This window comes from Trypanosoma brucei, chromosome 7, assembly GCF_000210295.1.
Source record: "Trypanosoma brucei gambiense DAL972 chromosome 7, complete sequence".
Lineage (NCBI taxonomy): Eukaryota > Euglenozoa > Kinetoplastea > Trypanosomatida > Trypanosomatidae > Trypanosoma > Trypanosoma brucei.
In genome coordinates, this window is record NC_026740.1 from 889,041 (window position 1) to 910,627 (window position 21,587).

The 21,587-nt window shown below is 50.1% G+C and overlaps 11 protein-coding genes across 11 annotated transcripts; 2 read left to right on the forward strand and 9 right to left on the reverse strand.

Annotated features, from left to right (window-relative positions):
* Positions 1-99: 99 nt before the first annotated feature.
* Positions 100-591, forward strand: TbgDal_VII3570 (hypothetical protein, conserved; the record flags this gene model as incomplete). The annotated part of the gene is made up of 1 exon (XM_011776396.1): positions 100-591. The coding sequence occupies one exon, from the start codon at positions 100-102 to the stop codon at positions 589-591; it is 492 nt and encodes a 163-aa protein (XP_011774698.1).
* A 3,172-nt stretch (positions 592-3,763) lies between these two features.
* Positions 3,764-4,081, reverse strand: TbgDal_VII3585 (hypothetical protein, unlikely; the record flags this gene model as incomplete). Its single annotated transcript, XM_011776397.1, has 1 exon — positions 3,764-4,081. The coding sequence occupies one exon, from the start codon at positions 4,079-4,081 to the stop codon at positions 3,764-3,766; it is 318 nt and encodes a 105-aa protein (XP_011774699.1).
* Positions 4,082-4,664: 583 nt separating this feature from the next.
* Positions 4,665-7,088, reverse strand: TbgDal_VII3590 (hypothetical protein, conserved; the record flags this gene model as incomplete). Its single annotated transcript, XM_011776398.1, has 1 exon — positions 4,665-7,088. The coding sequence occupies one exon, from the start codon at positions 7,086-7,088 to the stop codon at positions 4,665-4,667; it is 2,424 nt and encodes an 807-aa protein (XP_011774700.1).
* Positions 7,089-7,402: 314 nt separating this feature from the next.
* Positions 7,403-7,702, reverse strand: TbgDal_VII3595 (hypothetical protein, unlikely; the record flags this gene model as incomplete). Its single annotated transcript, XM_011776399.1, has 1 exon — positions 7,403-7,702. One exon carries the CDS (start codon positions 7,700-7,702, stop codon positions 7,403-7,405), a length of 300 nt encoding a protein of 99 aa, XP_011774701.1.
* Positions 7,703-7,826: 124 nt separating this feature from the next.
* Positions 7,827-10,190, reverse strand: TbgDal_VII3600 (translation initiation factor IF-2, putative; the record flags this gene model as incomplete). The annotated part of the gene is made up of 1 exon (XM_011776400.1): positions 7,827-10,190. One exon carries the CDS (start codon positions 10,188-10,190, stop codon positions 7,827-7,829), a length of 2,364 nt encoding a protein of 787 aa, XP_011774702.1.
* A 748-nt stretch (positions 10,191-10,938) lies between these two features.
* Positions 10,939-12,060, reverse strand: TbgDal_VII3610 (hypothetical protein, conserved; the record flags this gene model as incomplete). The annotated part of the gene is made up of 1 exon (XM_011776401.1): positions 10,939-12,060. The coding sequence occupies one exon, from the start codon at positions 12,058-12,060 to the stop codon at positions 10,939-10,941; it is 1,122 nt and encodes a 373-aa protein (XP_011774703.1).
* A 1,652-nt stretch (positions 12,061-13,712) lies between these two features.
* On the reverse strand, positions 13,713-16,235 carry TbgDal_VII3620 (hypothetical protein, conserved; the record flags this gene model as incomplete). The annotated part of the gene is made up of 1 exon (XM_011776402.1): positions 13,713-16,235. The coding sequence occupies one exon, from the start codon at positions 16,233-16,235 to the stop codon at positions 13,713-13,715; it is 2,523 nt and encodes an 840-aa protein (XP_011774704.1).
* A 1,068-nt stretch (positions 16,236-17,303) lies between these two features.
* TbgDal_VII3630 (hypothetical protein, conserved) lies at positions 17,304-18,395 on the reverse strand (the record flags this gene model as incomplete). The annotated part of the gene is made up of 1 exon (XM_011776403.1): positions 17,304-18,395. One exon carries the CDS (start codon positions 18,393-18,395, stop codon positions 17,304-17,306), a length of 1,092 nt encoding a protein of 363 aa, XP_011774705.1.
* A 484-nt stretch (positions 18,396-18,879) lies between these two features.
* TbgDal_VII3635 (hypothetical protein, unlikely) lies at positions 18,880-19,224 on the reverse strand (the record flags this gene model as incomplete). Its single annotated transcript, XM_011776404.1, has 1 exon — positions 18,880-19,224. The coding sequence occupies one exon, from the start codon at positions 19,222-19,224 to the stop codon at positions 18,880-18,882; it is 345 nt and encodes a 114-aa protein (XP_011774706.1).
* A 111-nt stretch (positions 19,225-19,335) lies between these two features.
* Positions 19,336-19,740, reverse strand: TbgDal_VII3640 (microtubule-associated protein 1A/1B, light chain 3, putative; the record flags this gene model as incomplete). Its single annotated transcript, XM_011776405.1, has 1 exon — positions 19,336-19,740. One exon carries the CDS (start codon positions 19,738-19,740, stop codon positions 19,336-19,338), a length of 405 nt encoding a protein of 134 aa, XP_011774707.1.
* A 1,238-nt stretch (positions 19,741-20,978) lies between these two features.
* Positions 20,979-21,380, forward strand: TbgDal_VII3650 (hypothetical protein, unlikely; the record flags this gene model as incomplete). Its single annotated transcript, XM_011776406.1, has 1 exon — positions 20,979-21,380. One exon carries the CDS (start codon positions 20,979-20,981, stop codon positions 21,378-21,380), a length of 402 nt encoding a protein of 133 aa, XP_011774708.1.
* Between the last annotated feature and the right edge of the window lie 207 nt (positions 21,381-21,587).

The window sequence follows — 21,587 nt, forward strand, 5'->3', positions numbered from 1 at the left end:
CCTTATCTAAACACCCACACTTTTCCACCACCCCTTTATTTACCCCCGGCCCCGGCGTCAGCCGCCACTCGCAGTAGGATTCTTAGGGACATCTGGAGAATGCTGCGCTCAACTCTGACCTCACTGAACACGTTTCTCACAAGCTCCGTCGCCACCCCACCGATATCTGTAATTAGAACGGGGCCGAAATGGTGGGCGGATCCCGAGCGTATGGTACGGCAGAAACTCATGTACTTCACGTTAGGGGTCGATCAGCTTCCACTGCGACGAACGGCGGTCATACAGCGAGACCTGCAACGCTTCCATATGTGCAAACCGCCTCCCCGTGTTGGGGACTCAACGGGCTACAAACGCTCCCGGGCAGCTCAACTTAACACTTGGTATCGCCGCATCCAGTACCAGGAGTATCACATGCAGCATCTCTTCACCAGGCATGTGTGGGGACTGTTGCGTGTGTACCCGGGGAACACTACGAAGATACAAGGCAAGGCAGATGATGGCTACGTGGGGTACGATTCGGTTCCGTTCCACCGATACAATCGGGCTCCTCTCCCGTTCCCCGCACGGGAACTTTACGAGCGGAGGAAATAGTCGAAAGGCATGTTGTATACGGAAGGACGGAGGGAGGGAGTTACAGTGGAAGAACGTCTTTTAAGAAGTGTGAACGTTTATCGCGCGTGCTTGGGGATGAGAGAAGTTCCTTGTGCATTGTCAATTTGTCTTGTACGTGGGGATGCTGCTGTCACACGCTCTTTTTCTCCACCTTCTAAGAAAGGAGTACCACCGATAGGATTTTAGGATGAAGGAGTGCTGGAGGTGCCTAAACGAATTAAATAGCTTAGTAATATGAGGAAGGGAAGGAACACCTTAAATGTTCACGAATCACCACCGGGGCACAAAGCCATAGCCGCTACCCACAAATCACGCTCAACGCGCCTCTAACGACAAAGCGAAGGGGTGCTGCAAACGGCTGGCGATAAGTGGAAATCACAACTACTATTGGGGCCGGTGTTGTGGGTTTTTTCAGTGTGCTTTCGCGTTGTGATGACAATGAGTTCCACTACCATTCACCAACCATCCACAGAAGAGGGACGATACGCGGAGTCCCAAAATGAGGAGGACTAATGCGCGATCACTCTCCTCCTCGCGTTTTCGGAAGGGGCGAGGAAAAACTACTCGCATAGACAGTTTTCAGCGCCGTCAAACCATGCCGGCGCAGCCGTGGAAACTTCCTAAGGTAACATCTTTCCTCTCCTCCTCCCCCATTTTCCAGAGCAGCCGTGCGCCTCCTCAGTGACAAGAAAAAAACACCGTCAGACATGGGAACCTCTCTTGCCCAAAGACCGATGTAGATCTGTGACCTACGGCATACCGTTTATCTCCACCAAAAGTGACAAAATCACACCGTGAAATCCACTTTTTTTTTTCGACGGCGCTAAGCTACCCCCAGAAGCCAGCCGACCCGACTGACAGACAACCACCAGCGAAACATGACCCCTCCTCTGCATCTTGGAGGTCACCTCCATTTCCAGTGTAATTCTTACCGTGCGAGAGAACGAAAGGAACTAGGACCACCATTTGCAAAAATGGATCGCCCAAAGCACGAACAGCTTCGACCCAGCTTGCGGGTGGGTTAGGATAGTTGCAATTCCTTCTTTTGGGCTATCATCTAAAGCGCACTAAAACAAAGATTCGGGAGAAGTGAAAACCCACGTCGTGACAGGTCGTTATTAACCTTAACTCTACAACTGTCGTTGCCTTAACCAGTAGGGTTAGTCCTGTCTCCTTTTATGGTTGGCATTATTCGCTTCTTCTTTTGTTGGGTAGCTAAATTTAAAAAAAAAAAATCTCCGGAGTTTAGCGCAGTTGGTTATTACAGTTTTCCTTTACACTCCGCTCCATTTAATTCGATTTCCTAGTGTCCGGGTGTCGCCTGCTGAACGTGCATCTGTCCCTAGCTCTCCCCCCCCCCCCTCTCGCTGGAAACCTACGTTAGTCTCATCCCCTTATCCCCTCCCCCGAAATGTGTTTTTATTCTCTCTTTTTCCTTCCCCCTCCGTAGCATTAATCAACAATACGAAGCAGGACGGTTTCGGCGGTAACATTCCCTTCAAAGCATTCGCAACAATAGAGCTGCAGAACAAAGTGCAGCGGCACGAACACTCGAATGTGCTGCCGGATTGGACTCCGCTCTCATGACAGGTCTTCGCGCCGGTTCTGCAGAATAGTTGGATTTCAGGATTGTCTCCTCTTCTTCACCTAAAGAGGGTTGTTCACTCACTCTCTTTGACAGCTCCAATCTGTGTATGGTCTCCCAGATAAATTCCTCGTAAAGCTGGTCATTAGTGAGTTCTGCCTCTTTGTGCCCTATGCATTTCGTCAATTCATCCGCGGTAGTTTTTATTTTTTCCATAACCGCATTTTTTGCTTCTTCGAAACGCGCAAGCAGGCGGATGACATCCTCAAATATACTCACTTTATTGGGATCTTCAGTCCACCGCACTGCACCGTAGGAAGTGACGTCACCGTACTCTCCCCCCCTTACATTTAGTTTGCCTTCCACACTTGATGCGAAGTTCATCACTCCACCACCCCACGTTAAGTTGTGCCGTGTTGGTGAACCCACCTTTTAATAAACCGTCTGCTGCCGTCCTCATCAAGTTGCAACCCCTGTCTTCATTTCGTTCAATGATGCTCTCCGCACCCAAGCTACTGAAGGAAATGGATGATAGCGCTTCGTGGAGTTGCAAGTTTTTCTCTGCCGACTTCGTTACATGTGAATCCTCAATTTTGTAAAGGGTTTCAGGTCCAATTGTTCCACGAAAACATTCTTGCAACTTGTCGTGCACCGCTGGCCTGCTCCCTCCCACGCTTATGCAAAACTGCGACGTCGTGCGTGCCGCCTGTGCAAATGCAAAAATCCACTCTTCCAGTCTTCCGGCTGCTAACCCAGCGGCGGCTGCTGCTAGCGCCGATGCATTCCTCATTTCCTCTAACTCCTGCTGGAATGTAAACTCATTCTTCAATACTGTTTTCAAGAGTGTCCTGATGTCTTTACAATCTTTCTCACTAGAAGGTACGCTGTTTCGCATTACCGATAACTGCAACTGCGCGCTTTTGATCTTCAAATCTGTCAGTTTCTTCATAACCGCAGCACTCCCGCTGTTTACTCTGTGTGCTATCCCTTAAGATAGGTCGATAGCCCACACACTTTATTAGCGGCGGTTGCGTTTAATGCATTCCTTTCATAATAATACGCATATGTTTCTTTTCCCAAAAGCGCCAACAGCACAAACAAAAACCTCATTTTGTTCACTTTATATAATTATGCTTTTGAGCTTTCACCTTTGTTACTGACTAGAAAAAAAATTTTTAGTGCTATGGGTAACATAGATTACCATTGCGGCGGCAGTCCGGAAGAATACATGCTTAGTATTATTTCATCTTATCCTACCAAACTCTCATTATAATAAACACCACTGCCTCACACGCGTAGGTAACAGCTACGTCCCCCCAACACACACACACACACACACACACACACACACACACACACACACACACACACACAACATTCCCCTCAATTGCTCACTTGAAAACAAGTAGCAACAGTAATAACACACACACCGCAACAAATTGTACCTCAAATACTTGTTTCCTTCCCTACATCCGAACCATCTTATCCAGCCTCCACTCGACACAGTGTTTTGAAGGGAATAAAAACCACTTCCAGGATATTGCTAACCAACAACCCTCCTTCTCGTTAATTAACGCCCTTTTCAACCGATTCTCTTTCGGTGTAGATGATACCGCGACTACCGTTCGCCACAACTATTGTGGTTGCTTCAAGTGGTGGTGAGCAAAGCGTTAAGGTATCACTACAATTTGAGGAGAACAAGAGGTCATCTTTTATTATACTGTGCGCTCCAAGAGCGCTTCCTTGTACACAAATTATGTTTGCTAATTTTCTGTCCTTGAGGAGCTCCCTATTCCACAACGCGACACCAGTCTCAGTACAACTTTCCCTTCTTGAAGGTACGTTTGCGATTGCGTCACGGGAACACGAAAGTAGCAACAACATTTTTTTTGCTTCACTCCTCCAGTGGACCTATTTGGTACCAATGCTTTTTGTTAACACGTTGTCAAAAGGTTGCGGCATCCCATACCCCGAAGCGCGCATCTGCATGATCCTCTAACCAACGGCGTACGAATAAGGCGATGCATTTGTTAACGCATGTTCGTTTGCATGTTTCCTCGCACTTCTGGGAGCGTGAGGTTGACGCGCCTCACCCGATCACCGCCGCACTATCAGCGCAGACGCAGTAACTCTAAAGGAGGAAGTGTGCCAACACATGTGAGGAAAGAATGGCAGTTCTTAAAGCTATGCCCCTAGTAGCTACAGTGGGGACTCATACCTCCCGTGTGGTCAATGTTTTGTGCTTCGCTTCTGCAGTTGAATCACACTTGTCCAGTAAAAAAAAAAACGGACGGAAGAAAGGAAGTAGATTGAGGACAGCACGGAGAGTGTAACAAAGGAATTCCACAGACGTAGACACGCCTTCTTTTCAGCGCAAATCCCTCGGCAAGGGATTCCTACCTTCAGTGCACCCCCAACACAAACAATAACAAGTTACAACACCACCGGAAACAAAAAAAACGTCCCCTCAACTCTCAACAAGAAAAACCATTTTTGCCTCAGGGGTATCTTGAATGCGAAAGTGTGCACGGTTCGCCTCAACCAATTTCAGCACTCCACCATAGTGTCGATTAGCCGCTTGCTGAACGCTAAGCGAAGCCCAGAGGAGCAGCTGCGAGGCCTCAACTCCTCGCGCCGGTATCAAACTTCGCACCGCTTGCACGGCTTCCTCACGAGATAAAAAGTCGTTCTCTGCGAATTCCGCCTCCAAGTCGAGCGACTCACCAGAACATTCAGCTGAGACGTTAGCCTGGGAAGAGAGAGTAGAAATGGAAGGCGACCGCGCATCTCCAGACGTTCTCGGTGTAATGGGTGCCTCACCAAAAATATTGCCAGATCGCCCCCCACTAACTTTCTTCACTTTCCGCATTAAGAAAACTCCGGGCGACGTCTCTTTGCAAACGAAAAGATCAGGAAACAACTGCAAGACAGTGACGATACGCGGTGGCAACACAGCCCGCATCGCAGGACTTGCGCACTGAAGGAAGAAGGCAGCTGTGCATGGTTCGTCATCGGGGGCCACATAGTGAAACACAACAGCCAAATCGCGCGGCGTTTGGTACGGATTCTCCTCACGGATGATGACACGTGTCGCCATATCGCCCGGTGCGGGTTCGGGCTCCTGTGAAGAAAGTGGGTCGGAGAGGTCTACGCGAGCAATGAAGTTCTCCCCAACACGAAATATGCGGGGGTGACGATTCAGAATGTGCATCATCCCCTCAAAACCACCAACCATCACTTTCTCTTCTTCCGTAAGGCGAACATAGACATAGTGAGACCGATCCCACGTCGTGCATACGCGTCCCATGAGAATTATAAGACCTCGAACGTCTTCCGGAAATTGCTCGAAGTCTTCAATGAAATGACCCTTCCAGCGGTCGCTGTTCGCCCCAATGCGCCTTCTCACAAGAGGCGTGTCCGTGTACCTTAGTTGAACTACTTCGAATTGGGCAGGGTGATTCTTAACGCAGCCAATCAATTCGTTATGAGTTAAGTTTTTCTTTGTGTAGCGCTGCATCAGTAGAGACGAAGGAACAAAGTATCCGGGACAAACGCGCGAAACAAACTTCAGGATCGTCGCAAGCTGCTGAGACTCACCAGCCATGTTCGTAACTTCACCTTCCGCATTGAGAGGAATCAAACTATTGGCTTCCCCCTTTGCAATCTTGAGCTGTAACTGTTCGTGGGCTTCTTCGGGCGTTAGCCCATGCGCCTCAGGGTGCAACACTATGCTACGCCGGATCTCCGTCGTTCCTGCGATGCTACGGAGTTCAAAGTAGAAAGGCTGGCGACGAAACCACTGCAACGTGGAGGAAATACGAATATGCTTCTTTTTTACCGCCGGTGGTAAGTTAAGGTTTCCAAAGTTTCCCCAGTTAACAGGAACGTACTTCAGGATTTCATACACATCTTCACGCGTGGGCACATTAGATGCAGCGGCCCAACCTCCATAGGCGTTCATGGAATTTGCGCCACGTGTTTGCGGCTGCGGTGACACGAAACGTGGAGGCTTTGACTCCCCAGCAAGTCGAGTGCAAATGTACCTGTCGTGCAACACCCAGAATTCTCCCGCTGCGCGCGGCGTGCGGAGCAAACTAAGAAAGTCTCCGTACTTAACCGTATGGACAGTACCGCTGAGTTCACAAACTCGAGAGCCCTCCCGCAAGAGAAGGGAATAGGCTTCGCTGAGGGGTTTGTAATTAGGCTCATCCTTCTCACGCCGCCCAAGCACATCGTCGCGTAGGACGTCCAGGAGCTTTTCGGCGGCGCCCACCAGTCCCCTGTGCGTTCCTTCCGACGCATGCGACCCGATACGTTCGCCCGCTTCATTAACCGTCTCAGATTCGTCCTTATCGACATCAGCAAGGTAACTCTTCGGTTCGGCGGTAAGTTCCACATGACGAAGTCCATGAGCGTCCTCCACGAGCCGAAGGAGGAGGCATTTCTGCAACCATTCCTCGACACCCATTCCGCTGCCGAAGATATTGTCACGGCTTACTTTTGGCAGCTGCTCAACAAACACCTTAAGTCCTACACGACCACTGGCATGCTGACGTGCAACTACCATTGCTGCAGCACGCTCCGCCACGGGGCGAGTATTAAAAATTGCAGTGAACTCATCTGGTGGAATTGCTTTAAACCCGGGTTCTGAAAACGACAAAGCAAAGGGTTCATCACACCCTTCTGGTGAATCGGGTCCTGAGGATCGGAACCGCAGAGAAGCGAAGGGGCTGGCAGCGGGAATGTCATCGCGGGGTTTCCTCTTTCTTTCGTGAATAAGTTGGTGGTAGTGGACACGATTCTGGAGAATAAACTGCTGCCCTAGCAGCGAGCTGCCCCAAGGCAACGGTGTTGTGGAGAAAAGGAACTGAATTCGAAGGCGACGATGCATCAATGCACCGTGGTCGGATCCTCGCTATAGTTGCCGTACTCCAGAAGCAAGAGATTAAAGGATGGAGAAAAAGCCCTCTAAACTCCCTTTTAGTAATTACACATTCCACTAGGAACCAGTAGTTGTGACGTTTCAGAGAGTTGTTGTGAAGATCTCCTAATCACACTTGATCATGTTACCACAGTTAAACACTAGATACTAACGTAACGGAAAGCGAGAACTGGCAAAATAAAATGGAGAACGCTGAACGAGAGGGACAGCCCCTGCTACAGACACGACCCTTACCCTCCTCAGCGCTCGGACCTACCGCAACCTCAGTTTCTCACCAAACATACACACACAGACACACACAGCGGTGATCGATCCTGCAGTGGCCAGTGAGCATAATCGGACAACGCACGGGTACCGCTCTCGTGAAGGGTCGCGTCACATACGAAGCTCCCCATCTCCTCCTTGCTTATGGCCCCTTCGGCCACTACAATGGCGCCGGTGCGCGACCCTCTCCGTGAGCCTGTTTGCAGCAAAGATGTCGACAGCGAGCACAACAGTTCGTACAACACCGCACCCGCGGGGGGGGGGGGGGGGGGGAACGGTAATGACAACAATCTCCACATGCATTCTCTTCATCGGTGGAATTCACAGCGAATCAATTCCTGCGATGTTAATAACGAATACATCCAAAAGTACTGCGTAATCAGTGCTGTTTTTGGCATACGGAACTGATGTTTACTTCAACCCTCATATGGTGGTCTTCACTTCGGATTCTTCAGTGGGTTTATCTTCCCCACCCGTGCTTTCTGCCAACAGTGCCTCGGCTGCTGCTGTGTCACGCATTATTTTTTCCCGTAGCTCAGCCTTTTGGTACTCCTCAGCCACATCACGTGGCTCCTCGTAAGTCTCATACTGCTGGAGAATGTCCCCTGTGCGGAATTGGAATTCATCCTGCATAATTACACCGCATTCCAACCCAAGCTCGACGGAAGGGACGAGCTCCTTAAAGCGACGTAGCTCCTTAATTTGCCCCTCATACACCACAACGCGGTGGCCAAGCATATCTTCATCACCATCACCCTCATTATCACTAACGCCGTCAGTTTCGGCAGTGCCCTTGACAAGGGGCGCCTTCCGACACACACGAAAAGTGAGGTGAGCTGCGATAATCGTTCCTTTTGTAACCCGCATGCCACCAGCATTCCCGCTCTTGCCGGCTTGCGACGCGCGGAACACCTGTAGACACTCTGCCTCTGCTGTGACACGAATTTTCGTTATCTTTGGCAGCGCTCCCACCAATGTCTCCTTTAAGGCCTCAAGTCCATGATACAGAACATTGAATCGAATCACCGTCACGTGATTGGGAACATCCAGCGTGTTGGTATCCTTACAACCACCGTACAACAAAATGCAACCAGGCTGCCCGGAACTACCAATGAGAGCAACATCATAATCCCGCAACCCACCAACCTCAGTCACTTTTATCTCTGTGGAAATGCCTTCCAATCTAGGAATCTCATAGATGGATTTCATCAGCGCCTGCAGCATGCCGAAAGTGGCGGCCTTACACGAGAGCACAAAGGCTTGCGTGCTGTACGTACGCACAAGGTTATTATCAGGTTTACGTGCATATAACATGCCGTGCTGTTCCTGATTTAGTAACTGCAGGTAGTCTTCCCGCCGCCCTTCCGCCTGGTAAACCTCCTTCATAAAGTGATAAAACTTTTGGGCATGAGACTCGCTGCTCACCTGCAAAAGGATCGATCCCGGCTTGGGGTGGACACGAAAACCATGCAGCACTACAGGCTGCGACGGGCCGGCCTCCTGTATAATCTGGCCGTGCTCATCTAAAACCTTTCGGACCACAGCGTACGTCATACCAGCTACAAGCACCTGACCGGCACGCACCTTACCACAACGTACAATACCCGCTACCTCAGTTGTCGTGTTAACGCCATTTGTTTCGATCACAGTTACTTCACACCTTGACGGCTTGGGCGTACTTATCTCGCAAAGTTCGGCTTGCAACGCGATGGCCTCAAGGAGCTCAGGAACACCCCGACCATCCCGAGCGCACACCGGAACAAACTGCGTGTCGCCGCCATCCTCCTCAAGTTCCACATTGCAATCACGCAGCTGCTGCTTCACATTCTCCACCCTTGGTTGTCGGTCAATTTTGGTGCAGGCGACAACAAAAGGTATGCCTGACTTGTGTGCAAGCTCAATCACTTCTTTTGTTTGTGGTTGAACCCCATCTACAGCGGACACGACGAGGACGATAAGGTCGTTGGCTGTGGCGCCCACCTCACGCATGGTAGTGAACGCCGCGTGGCCCGGTGTATCGATGAATGTCACGAGAGTGTCACCAAGGGTTTTCACCTGAAACGCCCCAACATTTTGTGTGATGCCACCAGCCTCCTGGGAGGCCACATTTGTTTTTCGAAGGTAATCCAACAAGGTGGTCTTGCCGTGGTCCACATGACCCATTATGGAGACAACAGGGGGGCGTGGTACATACCGAACCTTAGCCGCTGTATACTTGATATCGTACTCACGAATGAGTCCCGCTCGGTGCAGATTGTTTGCCGTGCTTAGTGGGTCGCGGAGGTTTGTGGCTGTGGTGAAGTATTCCCTGAGTGGGTGATCCTCAAGTGCCTTCGCGGGGTCAGGACCTGGTTTTGGTCGCGCCTTTTGTTGTGGTGTCTTTTGCATTTTGCTGCGGCGTCTCATGAACTTGGCACATCGGGGGTCATCACTCCCCACCCACAACGGCCCGGAGCGTGTGGGAATATATACAGCATCCTTCGCAAACTCATGCCAGTCGTATACTTCCCCAAGGCCCATCTCACGCCGGTCATTCTGAATAGTCGCCTTCACGTAGTGTGCGACTGTATCCGGGTTGAATCGCCGCATGTTACCAGAGGAAGAATACCGCGGATCCACCACACCCTCCTGCCACTGCAGCCCGGGTTGGCCGCGGGAGCTCTGTGATTGCCAGCGCCGTGACGTCCAAACGGAAAATCCTGAGGGAAGGTTGGTGAAATGATGTAAGTTTGCGACACTACCAAGTGCGGCAACGCGCCGCACACAATGACAAAGTCCCGACTGCATGGAAAGGGGACTGGGATTGTCTGCACACGTAAAAGATTCCCTCTTTGTACAGTGGTGCCTTGCGACGGGGGGGGGGGAGGGGAAGAAAACCGAAAGGTGCAAACAAAGGTGCGGCAGTACAACGACAATATGGAGAGATTAGACAGGATGAAGGAAGGCACTGGAGGAACACGGGAAATGAGCACCGAAGTAACACCACTACGTTGTGCCCATTGGGTACTGGACAATTTCCTTCCCACCAGCAGCGTCGCCACGGTTTTGACCGAGTCAAACTAACTTTCCGGTACTCTCCTTCAGTAATCAAACCAAGAACTTTCATTTGCACACAAAAGACAAGCATCTGAATCGTTAGGCAGTATTTGCAGAATTCCAACGATGTGCACGCGCAGTGCTTGTTAACATGGGTTTGGCGTGTTAGAAAGACGCCGATCCATACCTTGTCAGGCAAAATCAACCACAGGATGATGATTATTTCCTTTTCAGAGTGGTAACTCGCAAGGACTAGCACCCACAACCCATGCTTTGGGTGATGCTGGGCTCACTACAATCAGAAAAGGTACAGAAGACAAGGGAAGGTAGGGGCAAAGAAAACGACAGACTTGGGAGTAACCCCACTCGTGTGGGCCACGGTGTACAAGTTTCACCAATACAAAGCACAGGAGGGAGGCCCATTACGCGCGCCAAATTAACCGTCACAACGACGGCGTCATTAGACACAGCAGTGACCTTCAACCCACACACCGTGTCGTCAACACCCATCTCCACCGCAGCACGTCTCCGTGAGGAAGGGCAACCTCCACACCCGCATCTCTCCGCCGTCTGTCCCCGTGGCCAACACGTCTCGTGCCGCGGATACAGCCGACGCCATAACAAGTCCCTCATGAAGCTTCACTTGCCTCACCGGGTTAGAGGTGCGCAACGACCACTCAATTACCGTTGAGTCATCCGAAACCGTCAGAAGGGTATCGTCGCCAACAAATTCCAGCCCTCGCACGTAATCTTGGTGACCAGTTAAGGTCCGCGCCCCTTCCCCCAATGCCCCGCTTACGGGGTCCAAATCGACGGCAAAAATGAACTCAGAACACGCAGCGTAGAGCCAACAGCCGGAGTGTCCACCCTGTCCCTCATCCTGCACAAATTGGGTAACACGGGGGCTGTTTATGACGGCAATGTGGTTGACGGGGTTTTCGAACTCGTCGAATGAGGTCACTAGACGTTCGTCCTGCGTTCGCTGCCCGCCAAATATTGGCCCGATGTCCCACAACCGTATGGCGCAATCTTCCGAGGCTGTGAGAAGCAAATTTGGGTTCGGGGAGAGCACCAAATCGTTCACTGTACTCGTGGAAGCCATAAAGCGATCCACCAGATTCCCTGTAGAGGGAAAAGTGTCTCCCGCTCCCTCCACGGGCATACCCGACTGTCGTCGCGTGTCACCACACAAGGCAACATCGTGGATGTAAACGGCGCCGTCATCACATGCACTGACTATGAGACAGCAGGCGCCGCCATTCACGCAGGCATTTCCGCTCCGCCTGGAAACTGGGAGCCGCAGCATTTTGTTAATTCCATCCCCAAAACCACGAATTACCGCGACCGGTTGGCTGATCTCCCGCACATCCCAGTACGCTATGGTACGGTCGTCAGATGCGGTAAGCAAACACGGCTCACTTTCTTCTATAAACAATGCGTGATTGACCGGCTCGCGGTGGTGCGTTAGTCGTGCGATATTACAACTATCCGAGGGGTTACGCAGATCCCAGAGCGCAGCTGTGTCGTCACCTGACGTAGAGCACAAGACACTGGCGTGGTGAGGAGAGAACTGAAGTGATGTAATCACTTCGGTATGTGCTTCGGGGACAGAGAGCAGCATTCTGCGTGTCCGTTTGCGGTAAGTTAGCAGAACGCCGTTAGGCACAGACTAACGAGAAAGACAGCACGCTAAATGGGTTTAACGGCGACTACCCTATCGTCTCGGTGAATCTGCCCCTATCCTTTTTATTCCCCCGTTACAATATATTTGTTTATATGTCTATGTTATATTCCCTTGTCCAGCCCAGTTTCCTTTTGAGCGCAGCAAGTGTTGTGTCTAGGGGTGCAGTCAGTCTGTTAGCAGGTGAGTAAGAGCTGGCAAGGAAGCATGGGGCTGCACTCCCAGTGCAAGGAAAAGAAAACAAACACATTTCATAAGGAACAAAGCACCACAACCGCCACAAGCTTCGTGAACTGGGTTGGGCGTTAGAGAACCCGAAAGCAAAGGACCCACAACCCAAGCAATGGCCCTCCCATCAATCAATGTACTCCCTTCCCTCATTTTTTACATTCCACACTAAAGTATGTGGGAAAAAGTGTTTGTAAGGTCACTGAAGTTGATCTCCACTTGGCTCTGTAGAATGGAAACGGATACCTCCACCTCGGATCGCAAAGTTATTTTCATTCCTTTCCTGCCACACACGGTGCAACGAGTATCATGTAATCAAACGAAGCATATTAGGGATGGTAACACGAACGAGTTTTCATACTGCTTAAGCGTTCGCATTTACAATATACCTCGAACGAACAAATACCCCTCAAGTTGGAATACATAACCCTGCACTCTGTTTTGTCCGATCGGCGGTGCCACTCACGGAAGTGCACACGCACCCACTTACCTCATTCTTTCTTTCGTATTTGTGCCTGTCCTGCTCACAACCCTTCCCTCCTTCCCCATCGGCACGTGAAACAAAAGTCTGATACTCTTTTTCATTCTGTAACACAAACCATTGTTCTTGGCACGTACCGGCCGACAAAAAAAAAAGGAAAATAATTTGCACAAGTGAAAGAGACGCTAAACAAAAGGGAAAAAAAATGGCAAATCGAAAGATGAGGCGGGGAATGAAACAAAATCAAATGGTGGAAACAAGGATCATTACATATGTATTACAAGGAAACCTTACGGGAAATAATGAAGAAGAAGCTGTCATGAGAGGAAAATGGAGTAGTAAATAGCACAAAGCTCCTGATGGATCTTTAACAAAGGCCTTCGCATTTGTATCCGCTCCTTCAGCAATGTATAAGATTAGCATAGTTAAAATAATAAGAAACATCCCCCTCCCTTAAAAAGGAAAAAAATAAAAATAAACACAAACAAGTTTAGGACGCGATGTAATCTGTAATTTTCTGTGCGCTGAAAAATAAGCCAAATATGGACGATGCTAATGTTGAGATATTGTCATGTAAACATAAAAAGTGACTAAACCAAGTGATTGAATAACACATTCAGCCGCGGCGTAGAACCATAATAGTCACGGGATTCACCGTTAGACACTCTTTAGCAATATGACTGCGCGTTCACAAGCGGTGGCACTGTTAGGAAAGAACCCGCCAAATAAAATATTTCCTGCGTACCATAACCAAATAGAACTACTCTCTCAGCAACTCTCAAGAAAGGAGCAATGATTCTGTTGATGTAACCTGAGGAGATCGGACGGTGTCACGACCCACACCACCTAGTGCTCGGTGTGGGCATGCAGTAACAAATGCATCTCAAATTTCAGCGTCTTCGAGCATTAGCAGAAAAAGACCCCGAAGTTCCTCCCCGCAAGCGCGCGCTTTCGTAAGACACAGGGAAAGATTGTTCAGCTGCCGGACAACCTGCCGCCAACGGTTCTTGCGCGAATGTGCGCATGTGGTTGCTGTAACAATGGCAGCTGCAGACGCGAGTGGTGGTGATGCAGACCCTCCGCGCCTCTTTGTACGGTAGAGGTGGTGACGATGTAGTTTAGAAGCAACCGAAGATGTCCCAGGGGTGGGTGGCCGCATATGCACTCCTCCACGCTTCATTTTAGTTTTCAGCCTCTTTTGCCCTTTCACACCCTTAGGTGATACGAACTTCCCACGTTCGCGGAATAAACCGGATGTCTCGTCAGTTTCAGTACATGCAGTGGATGGAGACGCGTTCCCTAGAGTCGCACCAACGTCGGTGCGGATGTTGTCGGTAGGCGGTAGCAGCGAAGCATCCACGTGGTACTCACTCAACGGAGAGAGCGTGCAAAACGAATATTGTCCTGAAGGCAAGCGACCTGCCTTCTGCGTCGCGTACGCTGAATCTGTACATCCATTCAACAGAGATTCCCCGGGAAGTTGCGGCTGGTTGTCGTGTGGATCATTAGAAACATCTGTGTTCTGCACGTCTTGCGCCAACGGGCTTGGTTCACGATGAGCTTCGCGTGATAGGTAAAATGCCCGCGGGTTGATGAGCGGGGTCTCGTATTCGGATGCAGCGGAACCTGTAGTAGCCTGGTATGGGACCGGGGATTTGATAGGATCGAAAGAAGGGTTACGGCTTGCAGTACGTGCCGGTGCCTTCGGTGATATTATATGTTTTTCTTGAGTCGTAAGCGCCGTTGCTTTCGGCGGTGGAGTTGCGACTTTCGTCGCTTCTGCGGTTGAGATGGCCTTTGTACGTCCCTTTGCTGTAGGACGGCGCGACGGTTGCTGCCGCGTTCCCGCGCGTTTTGCCGTAGGACGGCGGCGCCCAGGCAAAACCGCATGCAAGTCTGCCAGTAACTTGTGGGTGTCCGACGTTACGGGAAGATGATCAGCAGCGCTGGGAGCTGTAATAACGTCGGCGAAGTTGTATGCTGCGGCTGCCTCAGTGGCACTATTGTTATCGGCGTTCCCACTACTTTTACTATCCTCGAGAAGGGCAGAAGCAGGTGTGCCTTTAAATGGTACCGTATTGTTCGTGGGACACTCCTTTCCCCTCGGCGGCCGCTCTGCAGCTGGTGGAGGTACCGAAACCGTCGCTTCTTCTAGGGAGAGTGGGACGACAAACTGGCCACGACGGGTCTGAGGTGCCGGTCGTCCCCGCACCCGCTTGCCTCGCTTTAATGGAGTTTGCGGGTCTTCATCTAATGCTGTTGGGTCATCCTTTACGCATTTCTCTGTATTGAACAGATGGCCCTCGGTGGATGATCGCCCCTTCTTGGGCCGGGATTTACGGACAAGGATAGCCATATCGGAAGCTGCCGCCTCGCTTTCCCCACATACAGAAGCAGCACCCGGAATCGCCTCTGTCTCCTCCTTTTTCTTATCCCCCCCACCTCCCAGTCGAGACGGCTCACAAGCAAGCAGTTGGCTGCGCTGTACAGTAGATGCACGGGAGAATTTTGCCCCCGAAGCGTCAGACGAAAGATCCACACTCTCCAAGCGGCACAAAAGTTTTTCGTTAGCCTCCACTGTCGCTCCCTTTCTTTCCGAGAGAGCGGAAGTTGTGGTGCTCAACCCTCGGTCACTCCTTGCATGTCTCATGGGTTCGCGCTGTGTAGATCCAGTTTCTGCACTACACGACGCCCTCTGTGACAGGGACGCAGAAGCCGAAGATGGCCTTCCCGGTTTTGGGGCGCTGAGAAGAGAGACTGAAGGACAATGCGAATTATCTTTATCGCTAGCCGCTGCCCCATCCCGCAACACCGAGTTTGGACGATTACAATCTTCATCCTTGGAGTTGTCACAGCTTCCTTCTCCGTCACTCTCACAGTCAACACCGCGTGAAGAGGATTCTGTAGCGCTGACAACTTCAGTACCGTCGGGGTTCTGCGGACAGTAACTCAGTGGGAGCGCCTCTGTGATACTAACACGCGAGAGCGACCGTGTCCGCCTGCTCGCTGCTACCACGGGGGCGATGCATTGTAGGAAGTGTGCCATGTCGTCCACGCTCAATTGCTGAACGAGAGCGCATGTCCCCTCGTACCTACCGCCATCCGCGACAGCATGACCGTCGTCACCAGCACCGAGCTCCAGAGCAAATCCGTTGGATTCTGCCCACTTTTGTACAGTGACTCGTGGAAGCTCTATGCGCATCAACTGTTGCTCCCGCACGACACGGAAGTGAATAAGGTCATCGTAGTGAATGCGCAATGGTGTAGTGGTTTCGCCTTCAACATCCATGGCAATGAGCTCGGCACAGTGTGCGCCAAAACTGAGCTCACCACCAGCAAACTGCGCCGCAGACACGATGCATCGGAGCAACGAATAGCTCGTTAGCGACTGTGATACGCATTCCATATCGATTAATGAGTGAACGCAACTTGGCCTTCTTTCTGGGCACGAGAGCACCTACTCTTTTCTCTCAATCTGTTTGCCCGGCTGTTCTCCCCCTGCGCGTGCCCTTGAAGCCGTTCTTCCTTTTTCTCGGTAACTTCGTAAATTAACCAACACATATTGGGAAGGGAGAAACGAACATAAACAGTTGGGGGCAAGGTTACATAATTGCACACATCAGTCCATTGAACGCCGCAACAGATCCAAAAGCAGTTGAGGTTACCTACCATTTTCTCTCAATGGCTACTACCGAACTTGCCCCTGGTAAGGCACGCTCGTGTAGTGACAATCTAAAATACACATCAGGAGGGAACGCTAGCAGGTCACAAGCCACCGGAGATGCACACGGAAGGGGATAATAACAAAAAAAAAAGAAAGAACAATATGAATATGGTTGTAGCTGAGCAGATGCCCGTGTGAAGGGGGATTATGAGCAAAAGAACTGTAAAATGATAGTGGCACACATTGGTTTGACAGCGGGAGCACAAACCCACCCACTTCCACTATGTGGTAGGGGCCATCGAATTGAGTTACCCATCAGGAATCCCCATTTCCCTCCTGGCGAGCAAGAACACTAAAAAGCTATGCATACAGAAGTATTTCTACAGGATGAAAAGTATCATAAGGTGGTGCCCGCTTTGAGTATCACGTGCATCTCCCAAACCACTTAAAGGTTCACCGAGGTCAAAACCCCAAAGAAGGGAGAAACAATTTGGGAAAGACACATACACATAGTGAAGGGTTAAGTTTGGCCATTCCCTCAGTTGGGCGTCATTTTACATTGTTAATCCCCCCTCCCTAATTTCCCACCCGGTGGTGTGCTATTCCCACACTAACAGGTTGCGGTGCATATTACATTGAGGTAGGCCTAAGTGACTGACCTTCAATCGCTAATTTACACATGCGCCAAGCCATAGTACGCATCGGCTTCACTTACCTTGACATCCTTTGTGATGTATCAACCGAACGCAGCTTGGTAATCAGTACCAACAGCTCTAGGGCGTACGCCCCTCCGAAGATCTTACAGACTGTCTACAGAGAATCCTCTACAATATTAAGACAGTGAGAGCTCTTCTCACTCGAGGAGCGACTGCGCGGCGACATGAACGTATCACTCTTGACCCTAGCGGCCGTTGACGCCAAAGCCGCTGCCTCAATCGCTCGACGCATCGCCTCAGACTCGAGTGGTTTTATGATCCTGAGCGTCAGGTTCGTCGCCAGCCGTTCACCATCAATCATAGTCTCTTCCCGACCTGCACCACCCTGCGCACCGATGAAAGGTGACGCCTGAAGCTCCATGCGGGAGACAACACTCTTCCGCTGCTCTTCATCGCTCCAGAACTCCTCGGGGACGTCCGAAAGGCAGCGCGGTTGGCCTTGTGCGAAGGTTGCCGGAGTTTTCGCTTCCGCAGCAACACATGGCGCAACGACGAGTGATTTGGCCCACTTCCTAGATTGTGGCGCCCTCTCGCCACCTAGCAGTGCCTGCAGCGGGAGGACAGGCATCACCTCACGCAGGTGCTCTGCCCACAGTCGTCTATCGCCTTTACGGCAATACAGCCAGTTACGGGCGAGTGTGCTGTTGCTGCTAGTGTCAACAGGTGGGGCCTCTACTTCCTCCCCCTCCCCAGATACAGATGCGTTAGTTATCTGTTTATCAGATTCTCCTGTATTACCAGACTGCTGAGCTGCTAAAATAGTTCCAGTCTCGCTCACTTCAGGTGTCAAGGGCCCACCAGCAGAGGGGTCAGGAATCTTCGTCTGTTCGCCGCTGCCGTAAACCAGACCATCTGAAAATACAAATGCACCAGACACATTGCGACCGTTTTCCCACACACCAACATAATGACCGCCCCCACGCTCCTTGGCGAAAAAGAGGGTTCCATGCCCGTGCATGCAGCCATCCCTGTGGGCTCCGACGTACGTGTCGCCGTTGGCGAAGGTGAAAATCCCCTGCCCATCGAACCGGCGGTCATCAGAGGTTCGCTCCCCTCGGTAGCTGCAGCCCGTGTAAAACATAACTGCAGGTTGTGCTGATGCTTTTTTTTTTTTGTTCCTTCCTTGTATGTACAGACCCGTATACAGGCATACATGTATATACACATTTGTATAAATCAACCACATGTAAAGGATGAAGGAAAGGGATAAATTTCCCGTTAATTTTCGGAGTATTGAGGATGACGTGAAAAAAAATAAATCACACAGTAACGTGAAAGGGATAAAAGCACGGAAAATGAGTCGTATGCACACTCACACTATGTCCATGTGCAGATGTGAGACTGCAAAAGACGAATCGGGCGCCTGGGAGCCTGGTACTGTCAAAAAAACTGAACTGCCTCATAGATGAGCAAATAGGTGACTCAGCCGCAAAGCATGGAAGGGAGGGGAAGAAAATATGAGACCATGGATCTCAATCGGAACAAAGCATAGCCTTTTACAGACGCGCCTCGTGTACACAAGTCCTTTTTCTTAAGCACATGTTACCACCCAACAAATGAAAACTGTCACAGGTACTTATACACCTGCAGTGGGCATTGTACGCTATACCACAGTTGCAGCGACCTGTAGAGCAACAACAATGAGAGAACAGAGAAACCACAGAACCTCCTCAGCAGAGTAACGGAAGGGAAAGGTGATCGAAATCAGGGGCAATAGGTTGTTCAAAGGCGACTAAAACACGTACGCGGAATGCCCACATTAATATGTTGCAAGAAGGTGACGCGCCCAAGCGAGAGCTCCTCGGAAGGCGAAAGGCCAAAGGCGCCAAAGAAAGAGGAAAAAAAAGAGAAAAAGCGGGGAGAGGAAGGGGAAGAACACAAGAAAGGGGTTCGCCGCGACTCTCACTCGCACCCACGCACACGAACACCCACCCACGTGCGCGGAGGCCAGTGTGGAGATGCAAACAAAGAGCTCCCCAACTGTGTGAAACTATATACAAATATGTAAGAATCATGCATATATATATTTGCCTGTTAAAGGTGTGTTGTAGAATTGTGACAACCCTCCTGGCGGATCATAACACCATCCTCTCCCTGCAAGTGGAGGGGAACACATCACCGCATGTTCAACCAAATGTATTTTCCACACCATACGACACGTACAGAAAGCCATCAGGGTCTTTTGCCCTTGCGTAAATGTCTCCCAAGCAGGCACTGTTCGGCGGTAGTTCATTTCCTATAAACACAAATACGGCTTGACCCTCTTCTAGCAGCAGCCGCTGCCGCAGCGCCATCATGAACTCCATAACGGTAGCAGTTTCAGGGAGAAGAAACTTATTACAGTCCAGCTCGCGCTGCACCTGCTGCCGTGTGGAGAAGAGCCTCACATCACGCGGTGTAGAGGCGCTAGCGGCTGAAGTGGGCTCGCAAAGGATGGGAATGTGTTTGGGGTAGCGCAAGCGCGCGGATTCTGTTTCCTTTGCGCGTTCAGCAAAACTACGTGTGTACTGGTACCGGTAGTGTGAAGGCATAAATGTAATGACTGTGAAACTGGTACCTCTGCAGCCCCGTAATACAGTCACTGATACCACTATTCACTTGCAATACGAAGCTCACCTTTCTTCCTTCTCCCCTTTGCCTATAATGACACACACAAAACGCACACGCGGTCCCTTGATATCTAACAACTCCCGCCAACGCCTACAAGGCTCTAATGCTCTTCGACTAGACGGTGTTTAGGGCAATGAAACGGAGGAAGGGGAACAGCACAGATTATACCTTGTAGAGAAAGCTGCACAAACATGTTCGTATGGTCTGAAACGATAGGAAGAACAGCTAAAGCAGCTCCAAAAGAAAGGGTAGCAATGCTATTTTCTTATGCACACGCAAGAACGTGCACATGTAACGCACTCGGGTATACGTCACACATTTTTTTTCCGAAACGACGGGATGGCCAAAGAAGAGGAGAAAGACATTCCGTCACGATGACGTCGCTGTCACCTACTTTCAAACCACTCCAAGAATGGGCAAACTAGGAACCACTACACGAACCTGCTGGTCTCAGCATTAAAAAAAAAAAAAAAAAGCATCGCATCGCATCCTCTCCCCGAGTTTCAAAGTAATCCGTGTTGCAGCCGTCATATGCTTTCACGTTACCTTCGTATTCACCTATACCTGGTAGCGCACGCAATCGTAAGATCCGTGAAAACACACATACAACACCTTACCAGACACTGCACGAGTCAACACAATGGCTTCCTTGTAAGCATCTAAGCACCTAAACGAACGGACATATATATTTTTTATACCTACAGAACACACAAGTCAACATCAACTGCTTCACGTGTGTGTGTGTGTATATATATGGAGGGGGCGACGACAACGATGAATAAAGAAGGAAAAAAGTTTAAGTCCACAAAAGAAAGTTTAAGTCGGAGGCCTCCACTGACACCGTTGGCTCAGCGGAGAAAGGGGTGGAGAAGGAGGAGGAATGGGTAAATGAGAGATGTAAAAAAGATCGTGACACCAATGAAGTTATAAAAAGAGACCAGAGACGGAATACCTTGGACGCAGACCGTGTCAACATACCAACAAAAACAATTTTAAAAACAAAAAAATGAAGGTATTCTTGCCAATGAAAAGGGAGAGAACAGTGCGAAAACAGTCAACAGACAAGCACTTGGTATTCACGGACAGTGCAGAGACATTAGAGCGACCCCATCAACCGAAGGAAAAAAAAGAGAAGTAGAAAAAGGGAGGCAGCCGCGCGATGATCACAAAACAAAAAAAAAACTTACTCCCTCTCTCTGTTTTACAGCTTTTTCTTCCATTTCCTATGCCCTCAGAAGCTGATCGTAGTGGTATAAATAATATACGAACAGTTAAAATGGGAAAAGGAGGAGAGTTACTTACTTTCCTCTCATCCTTCGTTTTGCTGTCGTTCCTCCTTCACTTGTGTTTCTCCCCATACGAAGCTTTCCAAACTACATCTAAACCTTTCTCCTCGTCGTTGGCCACCGTCCGAAATTACTTGGAAAAGAACAGCGACAAAAAAAAATCACATACATATATACATACATACGTATGCACAAACGCTGGGGAAAGAGTGGGAAAAAGAAAAAAAAGAAAGAAAAGTGCGACCAAAAAAAGGAAAACAAAAACCGTGGAATAAAAGTGAGACTGGGTCGCAGAACCGCGTGATATCCGCTGCCGAATATAAAACCCCTCCTTCCCCTTCGTATCAACACCTAATCGTAACTGTTAACGGTCAGGATGTTGAAAGCTTGCGAGGAAATCTGCGCGTGTGGGGTGGCATTATCTAGTAAAGGAAAAGAGTTGGGTCAACCGCAAATGCATACGTCTTATTTTTTTGTTGTTG